Genomic DNA, 22720 nt, shown 5'->3' on the forward strand with positions numbered 1-22720 from the left:
GCAGGATATGGTGAGGCCAAAAAGGAACACCCACGGAGCCATAGGTAGGGGAGTCATACCACTATATTCTCTCTGGCGGCACTATATTCTCTCTGGAGGCTGGATCCACACTGTCCGCAAACCGCCATCCACGCTTGCCAGCCCAGCCACCACCTTCTTGCTAGCCCCCATTCTTTCTCTCTTCTCTCTCCTTTTCCTCTCCAGCGTAGCCACAGCAGTTATATTAGTGGCCAATGGCTCACTGGTTACAGCTGACGGCCAACTAGCCACAGCTGATGGCCATGCAATCACAGTTGGCCATTTACTACCTGAGCCAGCACCTGTCTATGTGAGGCCGAGAGCCTGGAAACTACTCTCTGGGGCTCCGCCCCCACAACCCTCACACCCTCATTTACTTTTTCTTTTGCTTTTGGAAGTAGAAATGTGTTTTCATCTTGGGAATATTTTCCAAAAATTAGAGAACATCTCATCATTTTTCTTATGTTTTTCAGGAAGGTGCTAGAAATCCATTTAGTTAAGTGTTAGAGATTCACCTGCTCAGTTGCTAAGTAAAGAACTGACGCTTGAGGTTCTCTTTAGGAACAGCTGCTCACTGCCGCCCTTACCATGTTTCCCCCAAAATAAGACCTAACCAGAAAATAAGCCCTTGCATGATTTTTCAGGATGACATCCCCTGAACATAAGCCCTAATGCATCTTTTGGAGCAAACATTAATATAAGATCCAGTCTTATTTTCAGGGAAACACTGTATCAGCAGTTTTCATTCATCTCCCCAACAACTTTAAGCCTAGATCATGAAAGCATATTTTACTCAGGAAGAGGCCACAGATCTTCCTGCCTGATGATGTACAACATGTACGCAACCTGATCCCATCCTTTATGTCTACATATATAATGCAAGTATCAATTAAAATTTGAAATCTAAAAGTAAATACTCCCCACACTCCCCTTAGCCCCAGCCATTCATCAAATATTTGTTGAGTATACCTTTGGGCCAAGCACTCAGTCAGATAAAAGAGATTCAAAGCTGAATTCCTGTTACATGTAGATGCTTGTATCTGCTTTCAGGTTTTCTTTCTTTAATTGTCATGAAATTTTTTTGGGTGATATTGGTTAATAAAATTATACATGTTTCAGGCATACAATTGTATAATACATCATCTATATATTGCATTGTTTGTTCACAACCCAGAGTCAGTTCTCCTTTTATCACCATATATTTGATCCTCTTTACTCTCATTTATCATCCCACCATACCCTTTACTCACTGGTAACCACTAAACTGTTGTCTGTGTCTATGGGTTTTTGTTTGCTTGTTTGTCTTGTTTATTTCTTGCTTTCAGTTTTGTATCCCACATATGAGTAAAATCATATGGTTCTCGACTTGTTCTGTCTGATGCATTTCTCTTAACATGACAATCTCAACATCCATCCATGTTGTTGCAAATGGCAGTATTTCATCTTTTCTTATTGCTGAGTAATACTCTGTTGTGTATATGTATCATATCTTCTTTATCCAAACATCTATTAAAGGACACTTTGGCTGTTTCTATGTCTTGGCCATCCTGAATAAGCAGTGATGAACATTGAGCACATATATCTTTACAGATAAATGTTTTCAGATTTTTTGAGTAGATACCCAGGAGACGGATGGCTGGGTCATACGGTAATTCTATTCTTAATTTTTTGAGGAAACGCTATACTGTTTTCCATAGTGGTTGTATCAATTTACATCCTCACCAGCAGTGTATGAGGGTTCCTTTTTCTCCACAACCTCTCCAACAATTGTTGTTATTTGTCTTATTGGTAATAGCCACTCTGACAGGTGTGAGGTATCTCATTGTGGTTTTGATTTTCATTTCCCTAATAGCTAGAGAAGTTGAGCATTTTTCAAACATCTTTTTGCCGTTTGTATGTCTTCTTGGGAAAAGTATCTGTTCATGTCCTCTGACCATATTTTAACTGTATTTTTGTTCTTCTTGTTGTTGAATTGTATGAATTCTTTATATATTTTGCATATTAGGCCCTAATGGGAGGCAGTATTTGCAAATATCTTCTCCTATTCGGTTGGTTGCCTCTGTTTTGTTGATGGTTTCTTTTGTTGTGCAGAAGCTTTTTAGTTTGATAAAGTCCCATTCATTTATTTTTGCTTTTACTTTGCTTGTCTTTGAGGTCAAATTCATAAAATCCTCTCTGAACCCAAGGTTCATGAGTTTAGTATCTATGCTTTTTTCTATGCAGTTTAATGTTTCAGGTCTTATGTTTAGGTCTTATGTTTGTGACCCATTTTGAGTTAATTTCATTATATGGTAGCAGATAGCAGTCTAGTTTCATCCTTTTGTACATGACTTTCCAATTTTCCCAGCACTATTTATTAAAGAGGGTTTCTTTTTTCCATTGTATATTTTTGGCTCCTTTGTCGAAAATTACCTGCTTTCTGTTTTCAACTTCCCATTTTGTGCTTTTCACTTCCAGATCCATATACCTAAGTCTAACCACTACTCTCAAGCTCAGCTTACATGTTGAACTTCCCAATGACCATCATATAAAACCCAAAATATCTAAAATTATTCTCATCATTTCATTCATATTTTAACACAATCAATGCCTTTCCAATATTTTCCTTTTTTATTGAGGGCAGGATAATGTGTGTGAAATGGTCACACTGAATTCCACTGAACTATAACTATGTAGTACGGAATATTGTAGAGTATAATAGATATTTTGTTTTGGGCTTCATCCATATCATTCCCTTCCTCTGAGAGACTGTTTTTATTTGCCTCTCTATTAAAATATGAATCTGGGTAGGGTTGCCAATTGGGACAACCTTGTTTTCAGGGGTCATAAGATGAAACAAGCAAGATAAATATTTTTTACCCCATTCTTTCTGGAAATACATTGGTCATGCATTGGGCATGATAATCTAGATTGGTCAAGGAAGAAGTATTTTTTTCTCTCACCATACACCTGTAAGAATGAATATGGATTAAACTGACTGTGGCTATTGTTTTCAACTTTTAAAGACACATGATCTAACAGAATAAAGTCATATATATTTTAAAAAAAACACAGAGAAAACAGAGGTGAAAGAAATACAAATAAAATCAAGAGAGAGCACTATTGATGCTTGAAATGTGTTAGGACATTCTTTAAGGTTTTGGCACAATGACTTCCCTTTTGTTGTTATTGTTTTGCATTGTTTTGTTTCAGGATTTTGAGTTATGTTCTGGGCATTCACTAATACATATGCAAAATATAATGGTTCTGATATAATAGTGCTATTATAACAAGAAATATATATTTTAGTTTAAGATCTAGTCATACTTATGTTTTCCTGGTAAAAGAGTGAGCTATTGATCACAGATAACACAGCCGAAGGGGGAGAAACTTGATGAGTATTTAAAATATGGGAAGATAAAATAATTGAAGAGAGGGGAGGTAGGGAATAGAAGGAATATATAAGAGTAGAATGAAGAAGAGAGAGAGAGAAACCATATATTGTCATATGCCCACATTTAAGTTAATATGGTAAACAGCTAGCCCAAATTTTGAAGAGCATAGAAAACAAACAAATGAAAATCCTCTATAGTAATTATTCATAAAAGTTTCAGAACTACTTTCAGGCATAAGTGTTAAGGATGTTCTGCAAATAATAGTAAAGATTAAAAAAAAAAAAAAGGAATGACAAACTAGCCTATGAACTGTGGTACCAGTAGTCTATGCAAGAAGGAATATCTGTGTATCTCGGAGAAAGATGAATCTATTAGTATTCCAACTAGAAACTATAATAAGTTTTCCATTATTTATGAATCAAACATATGAAGTATACAATTTATAGACTGCTGCTTATATTCATGCTTGAATTACCTCTAGAGCAATTTGCATATAATTCTCATTACAGAATATGGATTCAATTCTTGTCAATAAATTGTTAGGTTGGTTTAGTAAATTTATGAATTAAAGATCCCTGGCTGGTGTTGATACATACATATGCTGGAGCTAATATATACATATGCTGGGAATTAGTGGTCCATATCTATTACCAACAAAGTTCTGGTGCCCGGGGTTTAGCAACTCTTATAGAATGATTTTTTAAAATTATTTCTATTGATTAAGCTTTATGTCATGGTGCCACTACACTCCAGATCATGTCAACCAGTGATTGAGTCCTTCCTCTTCCTCCTTACCCATTTTCAGTTGCTTTTAATTCTAAAATACATCTCTACTTTGTCATTTTCTCTCCATGCTAAATGCTGCTGCCTTAGTTCAATCTCTGATGTCTGTCCAAACTCTTTATGGATTTCCTTCCTCAAATTCAGTGCATATTCAGTGTATTTCTACCACAGAAGTTGCCACCACAAAAGTCTATCAAAATGAAAATGTGATAACTTCCCTCCTGTGTGTTAAACCCTCTAGAAAACACTGTTTGCTACAGAACACAAACTGAGTCCTTATTATGCATAGAAATAGCCTTTGTGAGGTGGCTGACTTGGAACATTTTCACATCATTTACTTTCCTCCCTAAACTCTTTACTTCTTCTGATGCTCTGAACACCTTCGAGTTTTATGAAGATCCACATTGATATGTGCGCCTACGCTTTGCAGACATAGCTTCTTTTGCCGTATCTCTACTCCATTCCTATCCTCCACCAGTTGATTTAAATGCTGAGTTCTTATTACCAAAAGTTAACGTCAGTTATTACATGATACATAAAGGCTCACCAGATTCTATCCAACCTCTCTTTCTCTACCTACTTTTCCAACTTCCTACATTCACCACTCTATTGGAATTAACCACTCATCTGTAGCACATCTGTAACCTATGTTTGCACAGTAACTTTCAACCTTTTGTATTGTGATTATATAATTTCAAATCTGTTTAAGGATGAGCTCCTTATGCTATGCCCAATGTCTAAAACACAACCTGACATAGTAGGGGCTCGCAAAAATTTACTTAATTAAATAAAAAAATTTACTAATCTACTTGCTAGTAGTATTGTAATTTTCTAATAGAAAAATCTAGTTAAACTTTTTATTATATAGCTCAGCAGTTAAACACTTAAAAACGACCATTACATGCATTTTCTACTTACTAAGTCAGTTCATCTCCTATCCAATGATCACCCTTTTAAGATGCACACAACTAGAATTAATTTAGTCTTGGATTACTGTGGCAATTTCAAACTCTTGTCTGTGGTACATTATGAGCAATTGATGAAATTACACTCTGTTCTCAATACTTGATATTCCATGGAGAGTTTCCAAAAAAACCGGACAATTTGTAAACTAAAATTCCCCAGTGAGAGTTCAACTATGAAACCAACAAATATTGTGAGAACATCATCAGCCTCATGTGCACTGATCTTAAAATTAACACCTAAGAGACAATTTTACCACCAATCACTGTTTTGTTGAACTCCAAGGCAATGTTTCTCAGTGTGATCATTGAGATATTGAAATCTGATTCATTAGGGTTTCTTCTTAAAAAGGTAGATTCCCGTATCCTACCCAAAACCTACTTATGCTCTGTTAGGAAAGAACCTGAAAGTCCGATTTTTTTTCTTTTTCTCTTTTAACAGTTACTCCATGCAATTACGAGAAACCATAAATAACTACACTAAAATAAAACCTGACATTTATTGAAGAACATGGATAACTCTGCCTGAAGATGGACCCACCTGGAGATGGACCCTCCCACTACCCCACTCACGGTATTTTTTTGAATTCACTATCTCTGAGCTTATTACTTAGGAGGCACATAAAAATCAAGAGATATAGTAACTAATTTTTCTGTATTATGAGAATAGCAATTCTAAGAGAAACTCACCTAGAGTCCAAGTAACAATCTCTCAAACATTTTATTAGGTTGTCATTTTGAGTGAATAGTAATATTTTCACTAGATAAATGATTATTCAATTTCACTATGGATAGTATACTGTAAGTAGTGCGGAATTGGGAACACATAGATGGTTCTACGTTAGCTTTGGGCCGTTGCTGTTAGATAGACCAAATCAATATGGCTCATTTCAAAGAATATAGGGGAGGTTGACCCTGGCTACTCTACTCTATTTACAACAGCAGTGACCTTGGCTACCCTACATAATTTCTCTAAGTGTTGTTTTTGTCATTTCTGCAATAATAATTCACATGTCACAAGATACAAATTATTAAAGTTAAGAGAGCTTCTAAACTTGACCTCCTATTTCTCTCTAAAAATGAATCTGGCTTGGATTACTTCAGTCATTTCTCCTCCCTTTATCTTTAAGATTGACCCCATGTAGAAAACCATCCCCTGGGCATTTCTAATCAGACTAAAAAAGAGGGTGAGAGAAGAAGGGTGGAAGAGAAAAATCGCTGGAAACTGCTCTTCAGATATTGGGAAGAGGTGTGGTTTACAAAGATATTTTGAGGGAAGCATGTAATGATATGAGAGAGAAACTATCAAGGCTTTAAAGAAATATGACTTGGGGATTATAGGTTTCATTCATTGTCTCCAAGATACAAAAGGAAAGGATTTGAGTATTTTGAAATTTCTGTTATCATAGGTGGAATATTTTCTTTTACCTGCAATTCAGCTCTGGGATTTAAACATGTGGGTCGCAGCTTTATGCATTTTACAATCCCTTGGTTTAAAATCTTGTGAGAAATAAAGGAAAAGACATGTAAAAAGTCTTCAGCACTTTGCCCAGCACAAAGTACAAGTAAAATTGGACAATGCCATCTATTAAAGGTATTTTTTTCACACTTTTCCTCTCCCATAATCTTGTTTAAAGTATATTTCTGCTGCATTGTCCCCACGTATCCTCACAACAATAATGGGATATAAATTCTGTTGCTATTTTATTGTACAATGTATTGGTTTTAGTGCAATGACTGTAACTGTAAACCTGAAACTAGTGTGATTATCTTCTTTCAGCCATAGTTCACAAAACATTGTGTGTGATTTTTTTGTTTTTTTAATCATTCACCTATGACAGTCCACCCTGCCTTCCTCTAATGTCCCTTCTATTCATGAAACCATGGAACCAGTTGTTTGGAGACACAGACCTCAAATTTAACTTTACCTTGTTTTGTGCACAGTAAGGTGTTGTGTTTTCTGGTCTGTGGTACCCCTTGCTTTCTAGTAAGACAAGAAAATAACAAATTTTACTCATTTTGTTTTGATTTGCAAGATTTGATTTTCCATAATCCTCAATAAACTGTATTCAAACGTTTCGACAAACGGCCTATACATTGGTTGTTTTCCACATAACTTTTGTCGTCAAGCTTTATGGGATCTCTTCTTCAGGTAGAACAAACATGTATCACATTATTCATTTTACCTTTAAGTTTGTTGGAACATGAAAATTAGTGTTTAAATGCTTTACCATGAAAATAAGTGAAAAATAACACAATAACAGCATGTATTCCAACCAAGAGACTACTCAAAGCAGATTTCAAAATCTCTTAGGACAATAACATTGTATATTTTGACATCTAATATTTATGTAGCAAGAATGTTTTTCATTTATGTCATGTTTTAAAATAGATACTTGGAGATTATGTCTCGAATATATTTATTTAATGATTATATTTTTCACTTTGTTTTATCATTTAAGAAATCTCAAAATCTCTCTTACTAAGGGGAAAAAAATCATCGCAGGTAAGTGAGGCATGTCTGAAGTACCACTCAGCATTGCTGATCTGTCTAGAAATATTTGTAGTGGTGCCTTGTAAGTCTTGCTGCTCTGAAGCTCTTCATTTCCACTAAAACATAAACTCACTTGAATGTTCTTTATCCGATAATTGAGTAATTGTGATGTCCTTCTTCAGGGACTGAATTAACATATGTCTTAAGTTATAGCCCATTCAACATCATCTCTTTATCTCCTTGAAAGTGACATCATGAGAATGAATAATAGTGTACTGCTACCTGCCTCCCCAGAGCTCTTCACCAACAGCCTCAGCTCATTTGGGAGCTTGCTTTCCTCTCTGTTAACATGCTCCATGTGCCAGAAAGCATATTAAACACTGTCAAATGTTGTCCTGGCAGGCACATGTCCCCTGGATTCCAGTGCCCACTATCCTAGCTTCATAGTCAGGAAGACCTATTTTGGACACCAGCACCCTGATTTTATGAGCTACCTGTGACAAATGACCAAACTTCTCTGTACCTCTACTGTCTCATCCTTCACATGCAGAAAACAGTAGCACTTTCCTCTTGGGGGTGCTTAGAAAATTCATGAAATAAATCCCAAATAGTCTACATAGCAATCAGAAAATATTAAATTCTAGATGTGATTATCACCTATATTATAGTTCACCTCTAACATTTACCCTAATCACCTCATCTCTCACAGGCGTTTTCTAATGCATCCTATGCTTGTCATCCCTAAGCCTGGCATCAAAGCCATCGTTTCTTATGCCTAAATCCTTATCTCTTAAGTAACATCGAAGTAATCGTATTATAGTCAGCAAGAATAATCTTCCACTGTTATTGAAAGTTATGTTGTGCCATTTCGCAGAAGCTAAAGTGATTTCCAACAGCATCAGGATAATCAAAGTAGGCTAGAACTTGAAGGACCTAGACTTGTTGTGTTTTTTTTTTAATTCTTGTCTTTTACTTGGCTCTGTCCATCTCCTATCATAATGTAGCTTTTGCTATTCACCCTGGTTAAGAAAACTTTGAGTCTTCCTTTGTACTTTACCTCTAAACTGTAATGTGGATCACTTGATAAACACTAGAAATCCTCCTCTTAAGAAACATTTCTAGAAACACCAGCTCCAATCATTAACACCTCTTCCAACTTCTTCATAGATTCAAATTCTATAAAAAAAAAAGTAAATAATTACTAGAGCTGGAGCAACCAGTGAGTGCATAACTAAATTACCTCCACCATAACGTTTGTGCATACCGGCTGGAGTTTTGATTTTTATGTGTTTGAAGCTGGAAACATTTCAACTAGAAACTTTTTAATTAGTTTCTGCCTTCTAAGAAGAAGACTAGGATTTGCTTTGGGACCAAACTTTTTCTTAGATCTGGAAAGAATAAATACAGTATCCTACTTTAGTCATGTAGATATATGGCATAGAACCTTCCCACTGAAGCAAGGGCAACATTTTCTAAAAGGACATTGTGGTTTGGCAAAGGTCTGCCCAAATCTTAGCTGATCTTAACTGTTAAAATTAGATTGCACCTTTGCCCCATATGTATCTATTTAATTTGATAGTTTACAAAAGAACAGAATACTTTTCTAGTAGTAATGTGGAGGCTATTAATGTGATTATGTCCAAAGTATGTAGAATCCCTGATTGAGGCCAAATGGTCAGAAGAATAACAGTAACCTCTAAGAGATAAATTATAATAACGACCAGGAAAATTCTGTGTCAGACCAAGAGTAGGCCATGGAAGAATGGTGGTATTTTAGGCCTACAATGCATCTGATTTTGGGCACTCTGCCAATCAACTGCAATGGACACACCCTCTAGCAAAATAGGTGTATTCTTGTGATTTAATAGAGCTAAAATGATATGTTCATAATTTTTAAGGCCAGGAAGTTTTTTAAATGACATACACACTAAGATGACATTTAATTTGTCGTCCAACAGGAACACTTTTGAAAATAAAAATGAGTGCTATTAATAATGTCACCCTGACATCAGGAGTAATTCTACAACCAACTGGACTATTGATGGGAAGAAAACATCTCTTCCTTTGCATCAGGAGGAACATCCCTGGCCTCAGAAAATCAGCAGAGACCTGTATTATAGGTCTCTATCTGTCCGAGATAGAACTGGGATAATGACATTATTGCATTTCGCAATAATGTCTGCAGAAGCAGCTCAAGGAAAGTTTCTTTATGAAAAGTGCAAGCGAGGAGAGAAAGGACTAGACACCCCACCCACTTGGCATATGGAGACTTGTTCTCTAATAATCTCAAAATAGCAAATAAGGGTGACTTGATCTATACTGTAGATCTATATTATTGGAGACTAGGACTAAAGGAATATACTGAAATGTAATTTTAATTACTGACAACATTCACTCGTCCCTTCTATCTAATCTTATAGTTCACGCATCCTAAAATTCTCACAGACCTTGCTTGTATATCTTGCCTGTTCTTCTGAACTCTAACCCAGGAAGCTTAATGTGAGTGCACATAATTATTTTTCTGTAATTAATTATTTTACTTAATTGAACTGGAATATTTCCCTATCAGTTACTTAATTATTAACTTAATAGCTGCTTTTAGTCATTGTTTGATCAAAAATATCATTTAGTAGTATGTATTCATAGTCATTAATTAAGTTGTCATATTTACAATATGACTGTGACTGCATTAAAATCACCCCTGTGGTACATGTGGCAATGGAAACTGAGTCAATTATGCTGAGGCTCATGCTGCTTGCTGTGCTGTGAGTGATACAGTCCCTTTTCTCTGACCCAGGTATCTCATGTGTTCTTCCAACATTAATAAAACTGTGGAAAACTAAGAGTTCTTGATAGTTGACAAAAAAAAAACAACAACTAAAAGCAACAATATTCTTTAATAATGAGTATGAGTATATGTTAAAATTCTACTCTAAAAAAGTTCCCCTTTTTTCAGAGTCAAGGAGTGTTTTTCACACACACTCATATATACTATGCTTAAAGTGTACTGACCCATATGTCAAGTGTGATATAACCATGTACATATTCATATACTCAATGTTGTTAGCAGATAAGAACATTGATTTCAAAATCTTTATTATTCAGGTAACACTATACTCTCTAATTTTGTGTTACCTTTTCATACAGGTGGTATTTCCCAGAGTACTTCTCTAATAATTCCATTAGGTTCTCTCTCTTATCACCTGGCATAATAGGCAAATTTTAGATGTTCATCAATATTAGCCCACAGAGAGCACCTGTTTCCAAGGAATCCAACTGACATTTTATAGAAAAATTTTCAGTAACACATGAATGCATTCAGACACGCTCACACAATGAACTGAATTGTGAGATTGTGACAAATGCACTTGAGATATTTCTGGGGAAAATATAATCTGGGTGTGAGCTATCACATTATATTATTTGTCATATGGATTGATACACATGTGTTTAAGCATTTTGTGTGGATAAGTGTCATAACCTTTGGAATTAGAATCAAAGTCTCTTAACCATTTAATTCAGATTTTAAGTAACTATAGTCAAGCAACATCCATAAAAAAATACAGAAAAAAATGTTTGGAAGAAAAGAAGGGATTGAAATATAATTATATGTGGGGTAGACAAACAGCAAGAGGAGCAAAGGAAGGAAGAGAGGAAATGGAGAAGAAAGAAGGAGAAAATTAAAAAAAAAACAGTGCTCAAATCTTAATGCTGTCCATGTTAGCTTTGGAATGCTGGTTTTAGTGTTCCATATATTGACTTAAAGATAGTTAAATTTCATTTAAGTTTCTACCAATTCAATTAAAGTAAATTCAATAAACCTTTATAACATGTCTATTATAAAACAACTAGCATACTAGAAGCAGAAACTAAATTGTAAAGGAGAGATAACTGGTATACAATGGGCATTGATTATTTGACAAGAACTTTAGTATAGTGGTTCAAATTCCATTTCAGTCATTTTTCCTTTTAAACATATTGCGATCTAATCATAATTAAGGACGTTTATTTCAAAGATAGCCTTATGTAATGAGAGGAACTATAAAACTCAAGGATGTGTTCAAGAACCAACATGTGGAATAAAATATCAGGCTTACCTAACAATTCCTTTCGTTGTTTTGCTGTCGAAAAAACAGATCACTAAAGATACTTTGATTGGCAACAAGGTCAATTCATTTGGCCGTGAAATGGATAAGAAACAAGATCATGATTTAGGCACTAGAATATACTGTATATGTTCTCAGATACGTAAGTGAGGCAGGAGTCAAAAGGATGCATAAGGTTTTAAATCTTACATAAAGATTGAGTTGGTATAATGAACCTTGAATCTTAAATGAACGGGAATTACTCTGATATCTGAAAGCTCACACTTTAAGAGTAAATTGAACGATGAAAACTATATTATGAGCTTTTCTAAAAGCTATATGATTTACAAACCCAATAGATAGATGATAGATAGACAGACAGACAGACAGACAGATAGATAGATATATGATAGAGTCATGAAAATGATTTTAAATGTGTTAGTATAACTTTATGATATAATTTGCATTCTTATTGTGTGCCAAGGGTTATATAAATGAGTCGAAATATCACCCAAATATTACATCAATTTAGAAGAAATTCCAGATAGACAAATTATTTTTGCAATGCAATTATAGCTACTTTAATAAGCTACCATACTATCCATATATATATATATATATATATATATATATATATATATATATATACATCCTATTCATTTTTATTTTTTTGAGAACCCTGACTAATACAAATTTTGGTACTAGGAGTGATTCTAGAGGAACAAAATCTCATCGATGTGTTTTCTTATTCAATTCTGTGTTTTCTGGAACTGCCTCTCTAATCTAATTAGATTGAAAGATACTAATGACTCTATTTCCAGTAGTAAAGACGGCACTGGTAGTAGTTGATGTAACATAGCATCAGAGATATGAAAAATATCACCATTTGATACTCCCAATCAAACATTTGTAAGAGGCAAAAATCTGGGTGATCATATATATGATACATTTTTGTCATAAATATATATATATATATATATATATATATATATATATATATATATATAATCACCCAGATTCTTGCTTCTAGATCTGTAACTTGACTCAAGTCTCAAGAGGCCCCTAAAGGTGAGGTATGAAGTGTGACCCATGAGGACATGTGTTACACACCAAAAGAACTGCTTGATTTTTTTTTTAATTTATACAGATAGAAATCTAGAAATCATATGTGAGAATAGATATTAAGAGTGGCAAATAATTGTTTAATGAGCATACATTTGGATCAGGCTGATTTTGTTGATTGGTCCAAATATCAGCAAATATTCCGCATTTTAATGTTGCATCTAATTCTGCAGTTAATGTTGCAAATTTGAAGGTTAGAAAATGTTCCAACAGTTTGTTTGGCTGAAACATGGAGCAAAAGGTCGCCCACAGCAAATGGATTTAAAATGCCAGGCCTATCATGGTTTACTGTAGAGGAAAAGATTCAAAAGCTTAGGGAGATTTAAGCACTAACAATTTTTCATTTAAGACTTGCACACCCATTCTGGAATGTTCCAGAGAACGTATCTGTCACCAGGACTGTGAGAAGTGAATTTGCGAGGGAAGCTCCAGGATTCTTGAAGAGCTCTGTGATGGCTCTTATCTGTAGGACAGAACTTACAGTGGGCCCTGTCCCCACTGAATTGGAAAACCTAAGTGCAGTAGGAATAACTGGATCCTGGGGTGACAGGGATCGAGTGCCAGCAATCTGTAGTCAAAGACAATGTGGGTATAGTTACCCTAGTGGGCATCCAAGATAAAGCAGTGATCAGAATAATCTGACACACGAAGATATATAGAACTGGCATTGTTCCTAGAAGTGAAATAGACAGGAAGTCCATTAAATTCTTCCATGATCTGTAGGTATATACAGAATATTTTTAGTCAAGTGACCAAAAGTCTAAACTTAATTAGAAAACCAGAGTCATAGCCCTTCAATCTATTACCAGACTCAAGCCAGTTTACACACACAGATTCCACTGAATGAAAAGAAGTCCTGGTTCCCTTGAAATAAGATTCCATTACATCATAAATTACATATATAAATATGTTATATTACATATATAAATATAAATATATATATATATATATATATATATATATATATATTTTTTTTTTTTTTTTTTTTTTTTTTTCCTTCCAGCTCAAAAGACCATTTACGAGGGTGACAATGCATGAGGAAAAAGGAAATAATCAGACCTTTAGGGGACTACTAGACACTGGCTCAGAACTGACACTAATTCCAGAAGATTCAAGATGTCACTGTGATTCATTAGCCAGAGTTGTGTCTTAAGGAGGTCAGGTGATCAATGGGATTTTAGTTCAGATCCATCTCACAGTGAACCCAAAAGATCACCAAATTCATCCTGCAATTATTTCTGCAGTTCTGTAATTTATAACTGGAATAAATTGTAATAGTATAATGGATAATTGTGCATACATATTATATATAATATAAAAACATATCATATATATATATATATATATATATATATATATATATATTATATTATATTATATAATTGGAATAGCTATACTAGGTATATCCGCAATGCTTACTTGAGTCTCCAGCCTACTGGTCTAATGTCTCCCATTCAGATTGCATCTACACATTCACATGAGCCAAATTCTTTAAACAAAGTCTCTCTCTCTCTCTCTCTGTCTCTCTCTGTCTCTCTCTCTCCCCCTCTATACATACACACACACATACACACACACACACACACAAGCACAAGCACATCCTATGTGTTTTGTTTCTCTGGAGAACGCTAATCAATGGGCTATCGCATCACACCAGGAAATATCACAGATCAATCTCTTTCATCTACACTTTTAAAATCTACTCACTGTACCCAGCTCTTTCTCCTTTCTTTAAGCTCTACAGAAAACCATTAATATCATTTTGATGAAGGTCGCCTCTAGCTTTCTAACCACAAAAACCAGTCAGTAGAAGGTTTTCAGTCATGTAATTTGACCTGTAGATTTGGACATTATTCGTCATTTCTTATTCTTAAAATTTTATCTTCATTTATTTTCCATGCCATTATCTAATTCTGCTTCATCTGTTTTGTAGTTAAAAATCAATGTTCTCATATCTTCTCCATAATTTGTTCTAGAATGTGTTACCACTCGTGTGATTTTTGACTCCCATCAGTATACCGATTACTCCTATTGGCCTTTTTTGTGAACCCTACATGAACATATCCAAATATCTACCTATGAGATACTTCTCAGGTACTTCTAAGCAACTATGGCTATAAATTATCTAACAGTGATGATTTTATTTCTTTAGAAACAAACCTAAACATGATACTAGTAAAACAGAAGTCAGAAAAAAGTGTCAGTTATTTATTTATTTATTTATTTATTTATTTATTTATTTATTTATTTATTTATTTTTCCCTCTCTTTTATTTTCTATATTCAATAGTATAATAATTTTTTGTCTCATTCTTTATATTCCTATGACCAATGGATTTAAAGTCTGTTATTATCCCTCTACCTTTCACATGTTCAACGCTAATATGCCTTTTCTTTTGTTACTTCCTATACAAGCCTACTGTAACCTTCTCCTTTGTTTCCTATCTCCTTGCAGACGTCTCTATCTCCAGTTATCTCTTAAATGGCTCTCTGAGTGAATGTTCTAGTACTGCGATCTGTCCAAGTGAATCCCATCAATGAAGAGACTTTTGTGGATCTTGACCCTTTTAAGAATAAACAATACTGAAATGTATAGCATGGTGACAATAGTTAATAATACTGAACTATATATTTGAAAGTTGCTCAGAGAGTGAATCTTAAAAGTTCTCATCACAAGAAAAAACAAATGTATAACTCTGTATGTTGATTGATGTTAACTAGACTTGTTTTAGTGATAATTTCACAATCAATACAAACATAGAATCATTATGTTGTATATATAAAAGTAATATAATGTTATATGTCCATTATACTTCAATTATAAATAAATAAACAAATAAATAAGAACAAGTAATTCTGATTGTGGTATCAAAATCAAACCTCTCCATACTTGTTGCATTTATTTATTCTAAACAGTTGGTTTCTCACTCACTGACTATATTGAAATATGATTTTCTAGGCTCACCTTGCACTTTTAAGCCTCAGTGCTCATAAAAACATTTCCTCAGACTATCTCTTGAGAAAAAATTAAGTCATCCTTCAAGATGCATCTCAGGGACTACCTCATCTGTGAAGCCTCTCTTGAGTTCCTCCATCTCCCAGACCTACTGACAGACTTTCCTTGTCTCCATCATCCCTAATAGGGGCTCCGCTGTAGTATGGTTGGCAGAGTGTTGAAATTATTGTTAGATTTTAAGATCCTTAGAAGATAATAAACTGTGGCATTTTCTGCTGTGATGGAGCTAAACTACCCAGCTACACATCTCAGCTTCAGCATGTGAGTGATGGGACATGAGGAAGCTACTTAACTTTCCTTTGCCTCAGTTTTCTGATATACAAAACGGTGCTCCAGATAATCTTCCTCATAGAGCTAATGTGAAGATCACACACTTTATATATGTAAAGCAATTAAAACAAAGCTTACCTATTAAGGACTCAGCAAAGCTTACCTAATAGCTTATTTATCTAGGGATCTTCATACTTACATTTATCCCCACAAAGCATAACACTTCTTTAAATTGCAATGCATTTCAATCAACACTATGTTGAATAAACAAATGCTTCTGAAGTTATGGTTCATATATGTTTCGGTTTATTTATTTATTTGTTTATTTATTTATTTATTTATTTATTTATTGCCATTTTAAACAATATAGATTTAAGAACTGCTGCTAACAGAGATCATCTGAAATGACAACTCAATTTCCTAATCATTCTTTGAGGATAAAATGGGCAGTGTTTTCTTGATGCATAGCTTCGAGGATATGACATAACCGTAGTTCACAGGCATAGGCATGCAGTTATAGATGTTGTTGTAAACATCCAGGTTACTGTATGTTTGTGCATGTGTGTGTGTGTGTGTGTGTGTGTGATATCAATAATACGGGATTTATTGGTGGGGAGATGGAGCATTTAATGATGTTTTAATTAATTTTTTTGCCAATCATATTGATTTCTGTGTTACTCTGAAATATGGTACCTTACACTTTCATTCAGGTATTGTATTAAATCCAAAATGTCTATTTGAGGAGAAAGCACTGGCTCTACCTCTTGACCCACGTGTGCTTTCTTTGTATATTCAGAAAATAAATTTTTCATTATAAGCAATATCACAGTTTGGTCTTTCTTGAAAGGATGTCAAAATTACCATCAGTTCCTTTTAAATGTAGCAATTGTCAAAGACCTAAGCATAAGACCTGAAACAATAAATTGCATAGAAGAAAGCATAGGTACTAAACATATGAACCTTGAGTTCAAGGGGGATTTTATGCATTTGATCTCAAAGGCAATGGAAGTAAAAGCTAAAATAAATGAATGGGACTATATCATATTAAAAAGCATCTGCACAGCAAAAGAAATATCAACAAAACAAAGAGGCAACTAACTGAATGGGAGAAGATATTTGCAAACAAGACCTCAGATAAAGGGGCTAATATTCAAAATATATAAGGTACTCATGCAACTCAGCAACAACAACAACAACATAAACAATCCAATTAAGAAATGGGCAGACGACCTGAACAGACATTTCTCCCAAGAAGACATACAAACAGCCAACAGATAATATGAAAAAATATGCAACTTCATTATCAATTAGGTATATGCAAGTCAAAACCACAATGAGATACCATCTCACAATGGTCAGAATGACTATCTTCAACAACACAAATAATAACAAGTGTTGGAGAGGCTGTGGACGAAAAGGAACACTTATACACTGCTGGTGGGAAGGTAAATTGGTGCAGCTGCTATGGAAGGCAGTGTGGGGGTTCATCATAAAGTTAAGAATATAATTATCATATGACCCAGCAATCATTCTTCTGGGTAACTACCAAAAAAATCTGAAAACATTTATCTATAAAGATATATTTACCTCTGTGTTTATTGCAGAATAATTCACGGTGGCCAAGATATGGAAACAACCAAATTTTCCTTTGGTAAATGGTTAGATAAAGAAGATGTGGTATATATACACAATGGAATACTACTGGGCAATAAGAAAAGATGAAATACTGCCATTTGCGACAACAAGGATGGTTCTTAAGATTATCAATCTAAGCTAAATGAGTGAGAACGAAAAAGTTAAGAACCATATGACTTCACTCATACATGGGACATAAAACTGAAAGCAACAAAGGAACAAGACAAACAAAGAAACAAAAACTCATAGACATAGATAATAGTTTAGTGGTTACCAGGGGTTACCGGGAGGAGGGAGTGACAGAAGAGGGAAAAGGCGGTCAAATGCATGGGGATGTATTATAGAAATGTGCACTTGAAACCTATACAATTTTACTACGCGTGTCAGCCAGATAAATTAATTAAAAAATGAAATAATTTTTAAGGCTAATGTCCACTAAGACACTTAAAACACCCCCATCCCCATACATCTCCACATGATAAATTGTTTCATATTTGAAGCTAGGGAAATCAGTTTTTCCTCACCACAAGTGTAGCTTCCAATAGGAACTTACAAATTATTGTTTTCCACGGATGCTTTTGCTGCGAAGAAACACAGTTAAATTTGAAGCTGAATTATAGTTCAGCTGACCATTGTTCCTGGCAGTTTTCCAGTTGCCTTTTCCCTTAGCCCTGAATTCCATATTATTTATAATACTTTACTTTTCTATGAACTCTATCAAAGCCTTTCTAGAAAGAGCAAAAGCATAAATACTTGTGTATATGTTAACGCGCATACATATAATGGCTTCAATTAGTCCCAATGTTATCATATTACTATCCCCACATCTAGAATCATCAAGACAGTTAATTAAACTTTAATTAGTTTCCATGTAGGAAGAAAATTTTGGCAACTGTTGTTTCATTTGCATTAGAAACATATATTGCCTGGGAACCATGGGATTTCATTTTGCATTACAAATGTGGAGCCATACACCTGTGAAAATAATGCTGTTCTGATTTAATAATAGGTTGGATTTTAGATCTCCTCCTTTTTAAATCTATTTATAGATATTGATTCATCTTTTTAATGAGTTGGATGAATTCCATACTATAGTAGCAATTACAAAGGTGGAAGCCCAAACAAAACCTGCAGAAGCAACTCTGAAATCCTTTTTTACCTCGTGCATTGGGAAAGAACAGAAGTCAATTTCATTAATTTGTTAATAGAATGTCAACTTTCTCACCTCAAATTTGAGCAACTAAAGGCTGTTAACCTGCTTCAATCAAAATCAGAGCATACATTCTCACATGACATTTACAAGGAAACTCAGCACCACGTCTATCTGATGTCATAAGCAGAGTTAAGAACACTGACACCCACAAGGCAGTTTTAGAGCTATGCTACCTTTTCATTTGTCTTGGATTTCAAAACTCAATCTTTATATTAAGTTAACTCACCAGAAACAAGTGTACCGGCACAACACAAACTTATCTCACCACAGAAATGTTTAACGGAGTATTACATTCCGTTAAACATTTCTGTGGTGAGATAAGTTTGTGGAGAACTCATGTAAGTGGCGGCAATGTAAAGTAACCTCAGAGGACCTCCATGTTTGAGACTGCACTCCTCAAGATTTCCTAAGACCATTCCTGTGTCCAGAGCTATTTGTGGACAGCAGTGCCACCTGCGTGAGGTGCCCTGGGCTGGACTAGAACTGCTTGGGCCTTAGTGTCCATTACTCCCCTCAGTGTCCATTTCAGCTCTCTTTCACATTCTACTCCGATTTGGAGTTCACCAGACCCTGTGGGTGTCCAGGGCTGGCACCTATGGAGTTGGCCCAGGGCCACATGGCCAGGCCCTGATTCCCAGTATCTAGCTTAATGGTACTGCAGAATTTTTGCAAGATTACTAGAAACTGGACTGCCCAGAATGGTCCTCAAAGACTGATTGGATGGACTTACATTTTACATATAGATAGGGGCCCCACAGGAAATTTGCCTGGGTGCTCCAACATCTTAGGGCAACCCTGGTTATATGTCCATTTTTAACAGAGGTTCTACTTGAGACCCTTTGCACTGTGTTATTCAACATTCTTTCATTACATTTCCAAAAGGAAAATCCCAAAAATGCAGAGCAGAAAAATAAGATCGTGAATTTTGTTTCCTTTGACCTAATGTAGAAATCATAAGACTCATCATGTTTCTCATTCGTTTAGCCTTCCAGAAAGCTCTGAGGACTTTAATATTCTAGAGATGTAATCTTCTATCTACATTAGCTTCCTAATACCCTTCTTACTATGGTTACCCTTTTCTGTCTTTGGATTTATTTTAAATTCTCTTCAAGCATATCTTTTTTTGTTTTTTAATTAAAACAATGACAATTATTTTAGAAAATTAGAAAAACAGAATTAAAAAAATGAAAAAATAAAATATTCATTTTTGTGGAAAAAATATTTTTTCCAGTGTCACTGATAACCTCTATCTGTTCTAGACGTTGTTCAAAATTGTTTATGTAAGGAAAATAGCAGTAAAACATACATGTGCTAAAACAGACAGTTGTCATCAACTATTTTGTGAAAAGAAAATAATTTCTATAAACTTGCAATATGATTAGAATATTGTGTGCTGTGTTAAAGATCGATGCATACATATTTGTGTGCCACCATTTTTTTTTTTCACTTTGGCCATAAATAGCTTCATAAATAGCTTACAAAGTATATAATAAAGAAATTATTCATAAAGCATAAGCAAGTCAAATCAAATCCTTCAGAATCACAATCTAATTAAGTCATTCCTTTAAGGGAGAGGGGAAGGAAGACAACCTGGTCATTTAAGGATACCAAGCAGTTTAGAATATTTATACCTGGTGAGTTATTTCCAATGTCTCTCATTAGTAAACGATCTCAGAATCACTGTGAGCAATAATGTCCTAGAATAACAATTTTAAATGATATTTATATATTTTCACTTTATGCGATTAGCAAAGAATGTCCGAAATCAGAACAAAATATACATTAATATCATGAAAATCAAGGAAAATTAAAGTAAAGAGGGATGGAATAATATTCCAAAGCTTACCGGGGTCAATGAGTCAGGAAAAGATACCAGGTCTCTCGAATTTCATGTCCAGTGTTCTAGTCACTGGTTTGCTCTACTCCTGTGCAAAACATCCACACACAATACACAATGCATAATCCCCCTTGCTATCAAGTGGTTTTCAAAACAAAGAGGCCATTACCTTTCCCACATACTGAGGTTCGGAGCCCATGTATTCCTCCAGCACAAAAAATTGATTCCATACCCAGCCACGTTTAACTCGTTGGAAATGTGATCGCCGCCCTGGCAGGTGGATAACATTTTCTCTTGGTTCTATGGCCAAAGTCTGTTGTGGCTGTGGTTGAAGTGGTGTTAGGAGACCTCCATCAAACAGAACCCAGAGAAGCAGGGATAAACAGTTCCTTGTAAGCATTGGCAAAGGTTTTCCTACAGCAGAGTAATAAAAACTCCAGTACTTAACGTAGAATTGTGGAATCCAGTTTTGTGGTGTCTGTGGCTTCCACCACTTAGTTGTCTGTTTTATTGCAGAAATGATAATGCAGGCATTAATCCTTTTGATGAAAAGGCGTGTGCAGTATTATATTCCATCTAAAGGGACCTATAAAACAGATTAGCAAAGATATATTAAATTGATAGAAATATTTGATAGTCATCAAACTCTCACTTTACCTGGCGACACTTAAAGAAATGGAGCAAAGATTTTAAACAAATTATATTGATAAATGTTCATTGCTATTCAACCTGTTAACTTGGATAAACTAAGTGTTTTACAGACTTCAAAAAATGTTACTTATTATGAAGCAAAAGATGAGCAATCATTTTTAAAATTTAATAATCATTTTAAGAAAAAACAGGGATCACTTGTTTATAGGGAACTGAGAGTAAACTTTCACAACCTCAGCACTATTAACATTTTGGGTTGGATAATTCTTTGCTGCTCGGGAGCTTTCTTGTACATTTTAATGATTTTTAGCAGTACTTCCTTTCCTCTATTCAGTAGATAACAAAGTGGCAACCTCCCTTGTACCCAGTTGTGACAACCAAAAATATCCACCTTGTCAAATATCTCCTGGGAGAAACAAAACAGGCTAAGAATGAGAACCACAGATTTAGAAAATAAGACAAAAAGACAACAATTTTTAAGAAGCACAAATTTCCCTGGTAGAGAATACAAAGCATAAGACCGTCCAGGAAAAAAAACATAAAACAAAAATGAGATACACTACTAAATTTAAAAGTGAATGAAGTTAATAAAATGCAAATGATTGATAAAGTGTCAGATGGCTTTATAAGCCATTATAACATTTCAGTTAACACGGGAAAAAAAAATACTACTCCAGACTTGCTATGCTGGAAACCCTGGTATATGGAAATTATTTTTGTAGATGGTGTCTAGCGAAGAGAAACCTTGGATTCTTATCAGATGGACAACTTGTACTTGGCATTTAGGTAAAATGAGCTTTGAACTTATCTTCACAACAGACACTTTTTTTTCTCATTCATTTCTCTAAGCTTTACTAAGTGTCTACAATGTATTTGGTCACTGTTATGCAGTAGATAAGAAAACAGACACCATCTTTGCCTCTCTTAAATCAGAAACAGAAAAGAAGTTAATCGTCAAATAAATAAACGAGGGTAAATTTGCCAATGCTATTTAAATAAGCAAAAGGAATACCTTGGTGGCAAAACTGAAGTTAGCAAAATTAAAGTTAGTAAAAGCCTATCAGAGGTGACCACTGAACTGTAGAGCTAAAGGAACAGGCACAACCCTATATTTTGTTATCAGGCATGGGAAAAATGTGTCTTGAGCTAGGGTGGTGTTATACCATTGGCACTGGGGGCACATTGCCTGCCCACAGCCTACGAGGTTTCCAGGGGCCAAAAATGTCGGAGGCCAGGAATTATATATAATGCTTCCAAAACA

General features: G+C 34.8%; 1 protein-coding gene across 5 annotated transcripts in view; it reads right to left on the reverse strand.

The window, feature by feature from the left end:
- The window catches only part of CDH12 (cadherin 12), an 887545-nt gene that overhangs the window by 215901 nt on the left and 648924 nt on the right, over positions 1-22720 (reverse strand). For all 5 annotated transcript variants that reach the window (XM_074329053.2, XM_088796454.1, XM_074329054.2 and 2 more), the window contains one exon: positions 20978-21394. In XM_074329053.2, coding sequence (XP_074185154.1) covers positions 20978-21208 — 231 coding nt within the window. In that variant the 5' untranslated portion in view covers positions 21209-21394. The remainder of the gene's footprint in view (positions 1-20977; positions 21395-22720) is intronic.

Source organism: Rhinolophus sinicus, chromosome 3 (assembly GCF_057876585.1).
Source record: "Rhinolophus sinicus isolate RSI-liver-muscle chromosome 3, RSI-T2T, whole genome shotgun sequence".
NCBI classification, from domain to species: Eukaryota; Metazoa; Chordata; class Mammalia; order Chiroptera; family Rhinolophidae; genus Rhinolophus; species Rhinolophus sinicus.